Source organism: Enoplosus armatus, chromosome 12 (genome assembly GCF_043641665.1).
Source record: "Enoplosus armatus isolate fEnoArm2 chromosome 12, fEnoArm2.hap1, whole genome shotgun sequence".
Lineage (NCBI taxonomy): Eukaryota > Metazoa > Chordata > Actinopteri > Centrarchiformes > Enoplosidae > Enoplosus > Enoplosus armatus.
The window spans coordinates 13,990,477-14,005,963 of NC_092191.1; the positions used below are offsets into that span (position 1 = coordinate 13,990,477).

A 15,487-nucleotide genomic window follows, 5' to 3' on the forward strand; every position below is an offset into this window, starting at 1 on the left:
AACTGGATATTGGACTTCCTCACAGACCCCAGACAGTTCGGATTGGCAGTCATACCTCCTTCACTCCGGTGCTCCACACCGGAGCCCCACAAGGCTGTGTGCTCAGCCCCCTCCGGTTCACAATGTACACCCACGACTGCAACCTCTGACATGGAAGAGGACCCTGTTGTGAAGTTTGCGGACGACACCACCATCATCGGCCAGATAACAAACACCCATAAGAATTCATATCGAGATCAACAATCTTGCAGAGTGGTGCACAGAGAGCAACCTGCTGCTCAACATCAGCAAAACCAAGGAGCTGATCATTGATTTTAGAAAAAAGGAGCAGAAGACACACACACCCCTGTCTACATCAGTGGAGCTGAGGTGGAGCAGATGAACAGTGTCATGATCACACTGGTGAAGAACGCTCAGAAACGGCTGTACTAAAACCACCCAGAACATCATTAGTACTCATCCACCAAGCATCAGTTGAGTTGAGGTGCCTGCATAGAGCCCGAAGGATACTGAGAGACAATACCCTCCACAACCACAGCCTGTTCACCCTGCGGCTGTCTGGCAAGCGATATAGAAGTATCCGGTGCTGTACCACCAGGCTCCAGAGCAGCTTCTTTCCCCAGGCTGTGAGACTTTTAAATCCCCCCCCCCCCCCCCCACCAATAGTTTTTTGTTATGTTTGTTTTGTAAAATGACCATTAAACGAACCCTTGAACCCCCTTAGTTTAGTGCCACATTTACCTGTAAGTCTGCACAGCAGCATAAATCGGATGACTTGCCTGAGACATTAAGGGTTGAAAATGATCCCTGCATGATACCCTAACTGTTCACTGTGATAGATTACTTACCCTAAGCAGCAATTTGCTCAAGTCAAGCGAGTCGATTTCCTACAAGTTCCACAATTAGTATAAAATGTGTGGTATGCTTTTAAAATTCAAGTTAATCAATAATTTCCTACTTGCCCTAATTTTTCCAACACGTGTCCCTGAACCCCCTACCTTTCCATGTTAAGCAAGATCACGTGAAAGGGGATTAAACCAAGTCTGATTTGCACACAGTTTGAGTAAAATTATTATCAGCAACACTTTTCAGTGTGTGTAAAGAGGATTGGACTTACGTAGTCATCGTATGATTCATGTGTGACTGCTAACAGCGGGGGCCTGTATCCAGCACTCCCTGCTGCCCCCCTGGCTCTCGGAGCTTGTACCTCCCTCGTTAAAGCAGTCGTGGGAAGTTTGCTGTGTGTCGCTGCCGCTGCCCCCCGGGGTGCTGCTGCACTCCTTCCTGTGCCTCTGTGGCCCCTGGTAAAGCAAACAGGCGGACAAACATGACATCAATTTGCCCTAATTTGCCTCTTACTTCAAAACATTTGTGAATAAGCCGAAGTGATTTCAGTGAAAACGTGGAGTTAAGACAGTAAGAAATCTGTTAAATCCCTCTTATCGGTACATATGTGCAGGCTGCCTCAGTTGGTGTTTGTCGTACAGTGTGCTCAGGTGAAACACAAGATAAGCGTAACCTCCGCTGGCACTGAAGTAGATCTTGTAATGATCAGAGGGCTGAGGAGTGTCACTTTGTGTCTTTCTCAGCTCTGCAAACATGCCTGTGGGACGCAGCTTGGTTATTTCAATAACACGATGGAGCAGTGCCTAAACCCTGAAGCTGCAGAACACACTCTGGTTGTAGTCAGACAGGTATGGGTTTCAAAAAGAGTAAAGACTTATTTAACCATCTAGTAGAGAGACGTTAAAGGCCAAAGCACTTGGGCAGGCATGAGGAATTTAAGGTGGATTGTTTCTTTTATGGAGGTGTGACTGTCCAGTAGCAGAACCACATGAACGCCGCAGGGATTGAAGGGTGGATTTAGCATCGCAAAGCCGTCTATTGTCTGCTAACTTCACATTTTTACAGCGGCATGATGTAGGTGGGCTAGGATACCCTTTTTTCCTCTGGCACATCCTTCACTAGGTAGCAGCCTATTGTGATCCAAAAATACAGGCACTCAAAGGGGAATTACTGGTGCATATTTTTCATGGAGATTTACAATAATCGCTTATCGGTGCGCCATAAGGAGAAAATCTGGGTAGGGAAGAGGTGGTGGTGACTTTAAATTGGGGGCGTCCCATGTTTCTGCTGGATTTAGCTCATCTACATGTGCTGCCTGAATTAGGCCTGGCTGTCATGGCAAACTGACTTACTCCTGAGGGGCCGCCACTGCTCAGGTAGATTGTGGACAATTTGCTCTAAAAACAAACTTAAAAGGAGATGGGAAGAGGCAGGCATTTCACACGAGCAGCTGCATGCACGGCTAAGCCAATCAAATGCTCTGTAATATTACGTTTTTTTCTGTAGCTCGTCCTGCCTACGTCCTAAAATCCCCCTGAGCTACTGCACATGGAAAACAACTAATATTTGAATTGTCAAGAAGACATAACTGGAAAAATCGAAAAGCAAATGCTGTTTAAAACTATTAACTACAACCTGAGGAAGAAAACCAAGAGCATGTTTACATGAAATATTGAAATTTTTGCCAGTGAACCCAATTAATCTGAAAATTCACCATGAAGGTGGGTACTTCCCTTCCTGGTACTTTAATTATTAAAAATGTGTTTGCCATTCACAACACAGTAGATTTAAGAATATCCATAAATCAAAATGGGGCTATCTGCCGGTTTTACACAAAGATTAGTTTACTTATTATGAGGAATACTCCTCAACCTGTGACAACAGTTGTTTAATGTATTCTGTGGCTCTGAAGGGAGCTTTCTTTTTTTCCCTTTCTTCTCAACTTTTATTTAGAGAAACATTAACAATAACAGTAACCAGGGGGATTTCTCTACATGAAAGCATCAAAACAGAGCGCATATCAATCGTTTGATGTTTGATTTTTAAGTAACAAAAACAGTTAAGTTTGCATATTTACATTTGTGGATATTGTATTTTGCCAATATTATGATTTCAGTAATTAAATAATTTCCTTATTTCTCATCTTTATTATAGTTGTTGAAAAAAATATTTTTCCATAAATAAGAACAATGCCAAAAAAAGACATCATTCTTGCACTCAAAGAAAATGATTGGCAGGGTAAAAACAGTGTTAAAGGGTGCTCTCTAAAGTCTGAGAAAATAACCCTGATGATGTCATCAAGGTTATCTTGGTTGGGCTCGAGACTTTATGGAAGTGCAGTACTAACTTAAAGGGAATTCCACTAATAATAAGTCTCAACGTGTTAGACAAAAACAAACAAAAACCACACACACATTAAAAGACTATTTTTAAACCGATGTTTAAACCTATCAATTTGACAACATAACCTACAATGTTTGAGTATGAATTTCAGCTTTTACAGTGTTTTGAAGTGATTTCCACATTTTCTTAGAAATCGTTCATAAAAATAGTAACCTTCAGAATTTCTCTTCAAGAAGCCCTGATCATTGTATTCACACAAACAAATTCTTCAAACTGAACTTCTTTCAGAGCCCTTTCACCCGACAGTAATCAGTGCTTTACCTCGTGGATATTGTGGTCGCTGGTCGTACACTCCTCCCTTGCACACTCCTCCCTCTGCTCGACTCGTCAGAGCCGTTCAACAGGGAGAGCTCCCTCAGTTGCTCCTGTCTGATCTCGTCATTGTAGTCCTGTGGGAACAAAATACAGCATGTCTCACATAAAAAAAACAAGGACATTTGTCTTCTGACTGCAACAGATGCTTGCAACAGCAGCAAATGTCATCAAATTAAAATTATCTTGACACGCACAGGAAACACATGGTGCTGCTGAGCGTTGAATACTCAATGAAGAACGTTTGTTTGGTTATGTTTGGACACAAAATGCAGGACAGATTAGTAATGAGGGAAAAAAGAAAACAAATATGCCTCAAAAGAGCTGTGGATTCATTGTTAGCAGTTGTTTGTATGATTAAAAAAGACAAAAGGAAAATGATTAGGAAAGGAAAAGGAAATCATTTTTCTGTTAAGGGGTTTGCTGAACTAGTGAGAATTGTCGTCGTGAGAGACGACAGATTTCCGTCTGGGTGGCTGAAAGACAAAATAATATCCAACCAACATGATCAGGATATTTCCCAAACCTGGAAAAAAAAGGAGGAGGAAATGGAAAGGAAAATATATCTTATTTTGTCGGTACACGCGGCCTGTAATTGACCGTTTCAACAACTTTGTGTGGAATATCGTTATCTTTTCTTTTTATCGATTGTGAAGCGTTTTTTCTCAACCCATTATCAAACATAATACGGATCATTACACTGCAGATAAAGGAGTGGACAAAGCAGTATTCATTATCTTGTCATTGCTGACAGATAAACAGGCTTATTTCTCAGAAACACATAAGCAAAGCCCACAAGATTTGGTACCCCAGGCAAAATGTTTTTGTGATGACGACAAAACGGAGGCAGCTGCCGATTTCTTTGGCTGTCATCGTTTTCGACAGCCACGTTTCACAACTTTGTTGTGTCTCTCTGACTGTATGACTGGGTAACACACACTGAAAGGAGAGCAAGACAGCCCCCCAAAAAACTTACATCAAAACATCACAACAGGTTTTTAAAATAAATAGATCAATACAGACAAAGTTCAAATTATTTCAACTTAGGGTTTTGAGTTTTCATCAGAAGTTTCCAGAAATGTGAGACAGTATAAGAGTTGAAAATAATCTGCCCTGGTCTACATTAATCATTAGTCTTAAACCTTTTATAGTCTTTGACTGAATGACATCTTTGTGTGAGCATTAACCCAACCAGTAAATTAACTCCACATTGATTCATGAGATATGATTCTGTCTAAAGTGCATTGATAAGGGAAGGACAGAACATTAATGGGTGAGCAGGCTCTGTTAGATTACAGCTGACACAAACAGTAAAATCTAATACCCTGGAGAAGTAGTGTCACCTGTTCCTTTTTTTCTTTTCATGCTACTCTGCGTATTCCCATTATGTTCTATCTATTCTAAGCCCACCCACACAACACTGAGTCATGAGGATAACACAGCATACAGAGTATTTTCCCACTTTGAGATTTGCATTGTTTTGACACTGATTGTAATCAGGTCTTCGACAAAAGATTTAGATATTAGATTTAAATAATTCTGTGTGAATGCCAAAAACTCATTTATTGCCTAAATGTGTGAAAAGTAAAAATTACTTCAGCTTTCTCAGACAAATCTGTAATCACACTCTTTGTGTAATAATTCATTAACATTTCTAGGACCTTCTTTTTCATCTCGATGATGTTGCTGGGTTTAAGACGTGTATATAAGAGTTTTGATTATGGTTTTGATATTGATTTCAAACTTTGAGAAAAGTCGGCTTTGCACATGTTTTATGAGGAAGGAAATGCACTCAATGTTTATTTGAACCTCAAGGATACACGAAATGTGTCTCGTGAGTAACACTGAATGTAAACAGAAACAGAGAAAACTCCACAAGGCACCTTTCAACTTTGCATACTCAAAGACGAAGGATTTCAATGAGGAGAAGGAGTAGATGTGCTTTTTTTCTCTCGAATATCTAACTAGTTCAACGTTTTCGGAGAAAAAACTATATCAGACACAAATAATGTCAAGCAGATTCATTTCAAAGAATTTTCATATGTTTGGAGGGGATCTTTAAGATCTTGACTCACATTTGAGGTCACATTTTTGGATCTTCAAGCATCCATTTAAAAACTTTTGTACATGTGTTTCAGCTCTTTGTGTTGCCTTATGACCACAGACAGCTTGATATTCTCCTACATGGAGCAGAGATCTGGTTCAATAATGCCAAATTATTCAGGTGCTGATGTAGCAAACCATCAAAAGCATCATCTCATAAAATCGCTGCATAAGCATTAACTATTTTGGATATTGAATGACGTATTTTTGTATTCATTTAGGAAATGATGGGAGAGAGATGGGAGATGACATTCAACAAAGGTTCCCAGCCAGAACTGAACCAGCGACACTGCGATCAGACGATGCTGTATACGCTACTACTCTGCTTTGAATTCTGTGTGAAAAAAGTGACAAAGGTACAAGATCACATACAGAAGATGTTGCGTTGTCACTGTTATCTATTTACAGTAATAGGACTTGTCATATGGGGAACTTATGATGAACAGATTTTGACACCCACATGTCACAGAAGTCGTAAAAAAAAATCCTTGTGGTAGATTATTAAAACATTTGTCACACTGCATACATGTGCTTCTCTTGTTAATGAACTAATAAGGCCTACAGCATTCTGTGGGTTTGAAGGTGACTGGCAGAGCTTTTAATTGGAAAGCTGGCATTTCATCCAAAGCACAACAAATCTGCCAGAGCTTGTAAAAGTTGACTGTTGACAGAGGCGTCAACATGAGAACACAGAGATAAAGCGTCTCGGGTCAGACTGTTTGCTCACTGAGATTCATTCTAGCCATGCATGACCTTGTTCACACAATGATGTCCTTCACAGAGCTAAAGTTAGACTTTAAGGGATCAGCACATGAAGCCTGGCGTTACTGATCACTCTGAATCCATACAATTGATATCACTATAATGAGATTGCTAGTATCGCATATGAAGATGTCAGATGGATGGATGTCAGGAGATGCATTGGTTTCTTTGAAGGACAGAGCTAATAATTCAGTGGTAATATGCAGTATATTCAGAGACTTATCAGATTTATGGCACATGGTGATGTGAATGAACTGATTTCTATCCAAGAGCTAACAAAGTGTGTGTTGAAATGTATCTCGTGTGAGATCAGCTGACGCAAAAGGACTCATCCCATCCCCATCCATCTAGATGACCTCACAACCCTCTCAGATCTGGTGAACGGGGTGTTTTTAGAGGAAAAAGCTCTCGCTGTGTGTCATGTCCGCAGTGCTGGATGGGCAAAATTGAAGTGTGTGATACATCATGGTCCCTTACACAGCGGGCACACAGGTCAACATCGACATGCACTTTGCAGGGACATATGGTTTTACAAACAAGCAATCTCAGACAATGAGTTTGATTCAGTCCTTGAAAAATATTTCATGTGTGTCGATGTCCAACTCATATTGTTACAGGCTACAGTTTATTAAGACTTTTCAGTGATAAAGGAGGCCAGTGCATGGTGAGTGGATTGCTTTTGCAATAAGACCAATGATACAATCAGATTTTATTAATCAGTATTTTTTCAACTAAAGAAAAGGTCTGATAAGTCGTACATGCTGTCCTGCATAACAACCTACTGAAAGATGCTCTTATCCTCCCAAAGCACAGCAGGCCAGTTGATCCAGAGGCACAGTAGCAACTACGCAGCTGTTAATCTGCATCTTCACATGACGCTTGAACTCAGTCGGGTGTAGATCTGGACTTTGATTCTGTATTTGGTTATACCAAAATTTTGCATTAATTAATCTTCATTATTTGGACTTCACTATATTGTGCTGCTTATATCTATATCTTATGCACTATTAGAGAACAAAATCTACTACTAATTCACAGTGAAAAATGTATTCTTTCACATGACGGGTTCTTTCAAGGCAACTCAGCATTAATTGCACTGCATTGTTCAGAACACCTACACAGTCTGGATCTTATCTGAAGATAATGAATAAGAATAATGCAGATGACTGTGCAGAAGTGATTGCCAGGTCACCAGGCCAGATTTTCATGTTGGTGCTCAAGCTCATTCTTTGGGATCTTGTGGATCTAATAGATTACATTTAAACACAAACAGGCATGAGTCCGTTTTTAATAGCACGTTCATGTTTGTTTGACTTCACATTTGACTTCATGCAAAAACAAATTACTACCACGTATCTTGTTCAAGCATCTGTGTCAATCTCTGTCTGCCAAAAGGCTCCCCATTGCAGTTTGGCTCGAGATGAAGGCCACAAGCTCATCCAGCTGAGAGCACGATCGCCTGTCCTTCTCCAGCGCTTCTCACCCTCAGCCTGTATGTACAGTAGTCCACTGATTAGGTTCCTGTTTGCATTTTTTCTTTTCTAGGGTGTATGACTCTGAGCTGACAGCACAGACAGCTTTTCTGTAGTCAGATTTTGCTTCACGGCAGATCTGAGGGCTCCCTTTAAGACAAGCTTTCTCTTGTCGATCGCTTCGACGACTCATAGGCAGACAAGCTGCACTTGAGGCCTGTGTGTTCCTCTGTGTCTCTGCTCAGGTACAAATTAATAACACAACATTCACTGATTATGCATATGAACTTCTAATTTGAAATGGCCATACAACTTCTTCATGTGATTGTGTTTTTTTAGTAATTGTGATTTATAACACAGAAATGTGTAAACAACACATCAGGAGGGTTTTTCATATCAGAAGAAGATAATGATATATACTTTTTTCCTGTTTTAGAGATGGGTCACATTAAAATGACTTTTTTTGAAGAAGATGGAGCACACTTCTTTTTGTTCAAAGATAGATGAGAGGAGAGAGGAGTACAAGCGAAGGGAAGAAATGATTGCTGCACAAGTCACTTGCCTCAGCCCACATGCTCTGGTACATGCCTAGATTTTCAGCTGCATCCAGCAGCGTAAGTCACTTAACTACACATGTGGCATTGTGGGAGACAGCTGCACGTCTCTGTGATCCTGCCTGCTGCATCACTTTGAGTTTAGCTTCCTTTCTAAAGCATAATGTCCCACCAACAGGGTAAGATTGGCTGCTGGAGCAGTGGGAGTTTTCCTGGTGGGCCGGCAGAGAAAAGCAATAGTGTTGCACACCAGCTGGCTCGATTCAAGCATGTTTGTAGGATCACAAATTCAGTCCACCTTTCCTCCTGGGCAGACATCTTCTACCTTTTGCACGCTGAGCTGACAACAAACTGATGTCTTGTACATTAAAAGAGTCTGTCAATTTAGAATTGCTCTCCTATAACATTATCAAACTCATGATGGACAGTTTAAAGCAAAAAGGATTAAACACATTCTTCCTGCTTGTCAAACCTGTCGCCTACATTACCCACAATGCAACTCAACCACTGACAGTTTGTAAGTGGCTAAAGCCTTGAGCTGCTTGCTTCAAGCTGAGATGTGGGCTACGGAGGTCTGGTAAGCTCACTTCTTTCTAACTCCACACCCACCGATTTGTTTTCAAACTTACAGTCTTCAGCCCCAGCCGACGCTGACTCAAGTGACATCACTTGAGGCAATTTATCAGACCTCACACAGCTCCCTCTGGAGACACAAAAGGCTTTATACAACCTTTTTCAAATATGCAGTAGCTCTCCCCAAGACCTGTAAACAGACTTTGATGTCTAAAATCGGTGGAGTTCCAATCGAATAAGCAAATTTACATTATTCTCCCTGTTGGAAATATAAGAATTACAAGTTGAGTAAGAATTAACAAGTAATATTATCAAGTCCATGCCCACTAGCACTTCACTCAAAGTCGCACTCTGGCAACACAGTAACCATCTTGCAGCAATAAAAAAAGGTAAACAGCAGGATGCACGAGCCACTCTCCACCAGAGGCAGAAAACATCTGCCACTATGGACACTGACAGATGCCCGTTGTGTTACATTATGAGCAGTTTATTTGCAAATCCATAAGATCCCTGATGCATCGAGCACATGCTATAAAATTGATGTTATGGTCTTTACTTTTTATGTTTTTATTGACATGTGGATATAGTATAAGCTATCTCTAAGCTATCCCTAAAGAAGAATTTAGGGACAATGTGATGTTTTCCTCTTTTCTAACTTCACTAAACATTCTGGGGTTTTGTCCATAGTGACAAAAAGACAATGTGAGGAAGGAAATATAAGGTTTGATTAAGCAGCAAGATACAACTTAAACTAATGTGCTGTTTGTTTCCTCTGCTGTCAGCATTTATAATAATATATCAGCAATGAAGGGTTTTTATTGTCCAATTCCACCTGCCACTAACTGGTTTTGGATGTCCCCAAGTAGAGCAAACAGTGCGTTCTCATCCACAGTTTTCAGCCCTTTTGTCACTATGTCAAAGCTTACCGAATTGGTTCCTTCCCAGTAACCCTGCATCGTTAGTTCTACTGGCAGATTTTCACAAAACAATCAAACTGTTGTCTAGAATAAACTGTCTGTGCTCTATTTAAAAAGAAATGTATTACAGCCAGTCCTGTGTGTACACTAATTAGAAAACGTGGCTGCACTTTTACAAGAATAATTTAGAATACACAATACCTCATCTTTTCTCAAGATACTGCACACACTGTGTGTGGAAGTAAAGCCTCATATTTACTGCAGTTATACAGTGAAACCCCTCTGCTGATGTCCAGACTTTTTCCTGAAAGCTAACAGTAGAAACAACAGGAACAGATTAATAACCCTGTATTTCTTTACTTGTTTTTTGGCAGACAGTGTTAAGTATTTGGAAGCATATGAGCTGCTTGGTGCAGATGTGGTATCATCATCCTCCTGGCCCAGTGAGCTGACATGCTTGTAAGAACATTGGCTTGTATAGGAAGAAGCACGAACTCCATAAAGTAGACTCATGCTGCACAACTCCTCTATTAGGCTTGTCACATTTGCAAAGCTTGATTAATATTTACAGCTTAGACTCAGCAAGGGTACACAACATGCACATTAATTATTGCTAAGTCTCCGGGCTACAAGTTGCTGGAGTCTTGCAAGTTGTTCCATACTGCACTTTAATTGCTGAATACATTATTTTTCTTTTGTAAGTAAGGGAAATGTAGGGTAGTGGTTGTAATGCAGAGAAAACCTTCACACTTATACAGTATCTTACTCTTATGTAAACAAACCCTGGAAACTCAGCAGAATACTGCATACTGTAAACTTAGAAAGTGTTTGCTTTGTGTTAATAAGCCTGGTAGAGAAATAATCAAGTCAGCAGTAAAGATGTTCCTATACGACACAGGAATAAAAATCAGGTGGAAACTAGATACCATCTTGTGATGGGATCACTCGATTTATGGGTTGGACCACACCCACATACTAACATACTGGGATACAGTGATCAGCAAACACAAATGTAGGCCAGTGGTGTAAAGTGGGGAGCAATGGCTCCTTCCCTTCTGGCACCGTTGCTTGGACCACAACCATCCTCATCTTCATCTTCATTTTGCTCTCAATTACACACACAAACACAGACATATAAACACCACAAACAGACTCACAAGGAAAAACAATACTTCACCATATAAACATAAGGTGAAAAATAAGGTGAAGTATCAAACTTACTGGAACTAGGAATTTTTTTATCTCCTCCAAGGCGTGACTCATGCGGGAATAGGCCTCTCCAGGGGGAGCAAAGACTTCAATTAAAACGTGAAGATCATTACTCAGATGGGCGTATTTGGCCTCCCCGCTTTTCCTTAATTCTTCTTCCTGTGGAAAAAAAAAATTCAAATGATTAGCATACATGTTGTTTAATAATAGTATAATTTTATGCTAATTGTAAAACATTACAAACTTGTTTGGATTAACATGCAGTAATTACACTGTTACATAATGATCAACCAATAAGGTATTCATTTGAAGGTTTTCTTTACATTGTACATTGCAGGTTGACATTATAAAGCAGGTGAACTGTGCATATGTTGAATGAATATGACCTGTTGATTTTATCTTCAGTGTCTATATTACAAAAATTAAAAACATGATGGATGAAACATACTTCTGTATGAGCATTTGTGCGAACGTTTAATGTTTTATTAATGACTAGAGACAGCTTGGAATAATGTTTGTTGCTCTTCCTGCTGAAGGTTGCCAGAATTGAGAATGAGTTGAGAATGCTAGAGGCTCTGTGTGATTGTATTTAGGCACAGCAGTGGTTGGAGCTAGATTGCTAAAAAAAAAAATCAGCATGCTAACATGCTGATTTTAAGCAGGTATAATGTTTACCATGTTTACAATTGTAGATTAGCATGTTAGGATGCTAACATCTACTAATTAGCAATAATTAGTACTGGACACATTTCAATTTTGACCTGACGATGGAGCTACATGAAAGTCAGGGTATCACCAAAGTCATGGATCATGAATGTCTGCACAAAATTTCATGGCAATCCATCCAATAGTTTTTTTTTTCAGTCTGGACCAAAGTGGTGGTCTGACTGACAAAAAGTCATGCTGCAAGCTAAAAATCTACATTAAGCTATTTGAAGTACTTCTGCTCTAAAAATCGTTTTGAGAAAGAAAAGTTTTTGATGGGACTGTGACACAAAACTCCACCTTTTTTCCTCCTTTCATCATAAGCATCTCGAGGACAGGCAGGCTACAACCTACAGTAACATTTCTGATTTAGCTTCAAGACAAGGAGACACTTGAGCAATCACTACATTCATCGCCAGGAAGACGCTTGCACCACATACAAAAACATTTCTGAATGATATGTGGCCTTTCTCCCACTTGTGTAAGGAGTAACTTAACTTCTAGAGAATAATAGCTGCTCATCTGACAACTACAGCAAAAAAAGAAGAACAAGAGTAGCAGACCAGATAGTAGAGCTCAGTCATAGATTCTGGCACCAGGGAGGCAGTTTAATGTTTTTCCGATAGAAATTGCATTTTGTGATTTGTTGTGAAGAATGCTCTGCAGGCTGAGCTCCAAAACAGCTCCAGGAAATGTTCAAATGGATAGACATCCTGTGACCCAGACATGGTATATAAGTCAAATCATCTTGATGGTCAGTAAATTATTTGGTGACCCTTCGAGAAGGCACATAAATCAGAAATTGACATAACATACAGATTGAGGAGAGGACAGGTATATTCAAAATAGCATTTATTTAGTGTTCAAACAAGCAAACAGGAAGAGAAGTTGGCAGTCAAAAATGTCAAGGAAACACGGTGCAGCTGGGGCGACAGGTGACAGACAGGTGTGCCGGGAAGGACGACGCACTGAGGACGCCTGGTGGACAGGTGAGGCATGACACATTTGATCAACAGTGAGGGAAATGATGCAGGTGTCACCATGACAGTGACAGTACGCAGGTGCAGTGTAATTTCTGTTTTTTACGTTAATTATGATATTGTTCTCTCTACATCCCAGGAACACAAGTGTTTAGAAAATGTTTGGCAAGGTTTCCAGATTCTCTTTATCCAATTAGAAATCCCATAACTGTCACCTTAACTGGTGCTAAACAAGAGCATTCAGTTGTTCAAGCAGCATTCATTGATTTTTTTTTTGGCCACTTGGAGGCATAATCTGTGAACACTGACATACATTTATTATCACCTCATAAAGTTGACGTGATGAACTTGTTAGCAAACAGCTGCACACACTGCAGATATGGAGCAACATTAGCATTTATTTGGAGTCATGTTTCTGTCCACCTGACAAATATTCAGCTCTGAGGGCTCCTGAGAGAAATATCTGTCTCTCTAGCTGCTAAATGCTCCACTATGTTCACCAGCTAGTTGCCAACTTTGTCCGCATCTTGGTGCTGATCAGGTAGCGTACAGAGGGTTGATGATGCGGTGATGCAGTGGGAATGAATAAAAACAGCAAAGTTGCACACCATTAAACCAAAACAGTGAGTTAAAAGCTAAAACGCTTCGAAGAGCTGATGGGGAACTGCAGAGTCCGACAATTATTCTCATTACACATTGTCACTGACACATTGTTAATGCTACTCAGTGTGTGTTCAGCTCATCCTTACATTTCAGTGTGGTGCGCACTTCTGACCACACAACATCATTTTTAGGATCGTTTTGAGATTAAAAATGACAAAAATTAAGATTTTGAATACGATATCCTTACAAATTACTTATGTATCAATTTGCTGAATTACACATTTTGTACAACACATTTTAAGAGCTACAAACTCAAGTGCTTTAACAATGAAATGAAAGCAAACATCAAGCTTATGAGTCCTTAAAGCTAGAGAGCTCCACGGGATAAATGGTAAAAACACAGAGTAAAGAAATATGTATGTCAAGATGTGAATGTTCAGTTTAGACTGTCAATCCAAGATCTTAATGCAAACTGTTCTAAAGTCTGTTGACAAGAAAAGCCCAATCACCTTTTAGTCTTAACCTAGGCCCCGTGAGGCCCTGCCTGAGGATTCACACAGGCTTTAATGGCTTAAAAGATCTGTAATATAGCTCGGGGCCGGTCCTAACTGTGTTTCAAAAGGAACCAGTTAAATCGTAAAATCAATTTGACACTGAACAAATGATCAGAAGTGTGGAGTGGAGACGTTTTATACCTGATACAAATGCAGCTGCTGCATGCCGAACAATGTAGAGATGTTTCAGTCGTGCCAAAATAAACACGGTTAAGGAGTTTTTTTAACCTTTGTTCATTCATCCTGCGCTGCAACAGTTGGGCGGTGAGTGCTTTGCTCAAGGACACCTTGATGGTGGCTGTTAAGAGAAGTGAGAGAGTGTCGCTCATATAGTTGCTCACCCAGCCAATCTGGGGATTCAAACTTTTGTCCTTGCATCACAGGGCCGTTCTCTACCCTCTGGGAGAAATCAGCTTTAATTAAAAATCACTCCTAAAAATCTCAGCAGGCTTCATATTCACTGTCAGAGAGCCCAGGTCATTATGAATCAGATCAAAACGTGCAAGTGGGCAGATGATCGTGTCTCTGAGCGGTTTCAATACTTTCTCACTGAAATGTTTTACAGCAGGAGAAGCACACACAGACATCAGTTACCATGACTGCAGTATGCCTGTGTGTTTAATCAATCGAAATCAAAATGTATATGTTTGCTCTGCCCTAAACTTTAGAAAGTCAGAAATACAATTCTCTCTAACCTTGCAGTGTTTAGCTGGTGGTAAACAGTCTAGAGTCTGAGAGGTGAAATGAGGACTCTCTACTTTAGCTCTATGACTCAGCACCTTGCTAACGAGGCTAATATCTGTGCACCAGGTGTAATATTGACCATATGGTCTAATATGTGTGGGTGGGCTGCCCCGATGCTAAATTTCCAAACCAGAGATATTACCCTGCTGCTGGTCTGATGGCCCCACACTGAGGAACTGGATGAGACGGCAGAAATGTGTGATGACAATGTGCTTTTGCCTGTGATGGGACTTTGGATGTGTCTGTACCACACTGCCTTGTGAGCAGCTGCCTTGCATGGCAGTCAGCCCTTTCAGTCACGACCTTTAGGTGTCAGTCTCATCACAGAGCCCTTCAGACTTGCTCAGACTGTACACAAAATCAATATCGCACACAGAAAACACCAAACACTAAATCTGATTGTTACATAGCCGGCCTTTGGTAAGAGACAACCGTAAGGGGTCTATTATTATCCTTTGTGCTGCTCACAGCACCATGTATCTCCCTCAGACTGAAACTCTATGTCACAGTGTTAGTAATACTGGCTCTTAGTAGTTGATTTATTAAATAATAAAAAGTAATATCGCATGCTATACTGTACAGTGCTGTATCATAACCTAAGCACTGCATGCAGGTAAACAAAAGCCTCATTTTACATACAGTTGTTGTTCTTCACATTTTAGCACTTCTTTAATTAATTTTACACACTGAAGACAAATTAATGTGGCATGAGTAAACTGAATGGACTTAATGGCAGGAAGCCAAAGTTTT

At 40.3% G+C, this 15,487-nt stretch overlaps 1 protein-coding gene across 1 annotated transcript in view; it reads right to left on the reverse strand.

The window, feature by feature from the left end:
• khdrbs2 (KH domain containing, RNA binding, signal transduction associated 2) overlaps positions 1-15,487 on the reverse strand; it is a 51,776-nt gene that overhangs the window by 12,434 nt on the left and 23,855 nt on the right. Inside the window, exons 4-6 of the mRNA XM_070916409.1 lie at positions 11,164-11,310; positions 3,511-3,638; positions 1,118-1,301 (exon numbers count right to left, since the gene is read on the reverse strand). Coding sequence (XP_070772510.1) covers positions 1,118-1,301; positions 3,511-3,638; positions 11,164-11,310 — 459 coding nt within the window. The remainder of the gene's footprint in view (positions 1-1,117; positions 1,302-3,510; positions 3,639-11,163; positions 11,311-15,487) is intronic.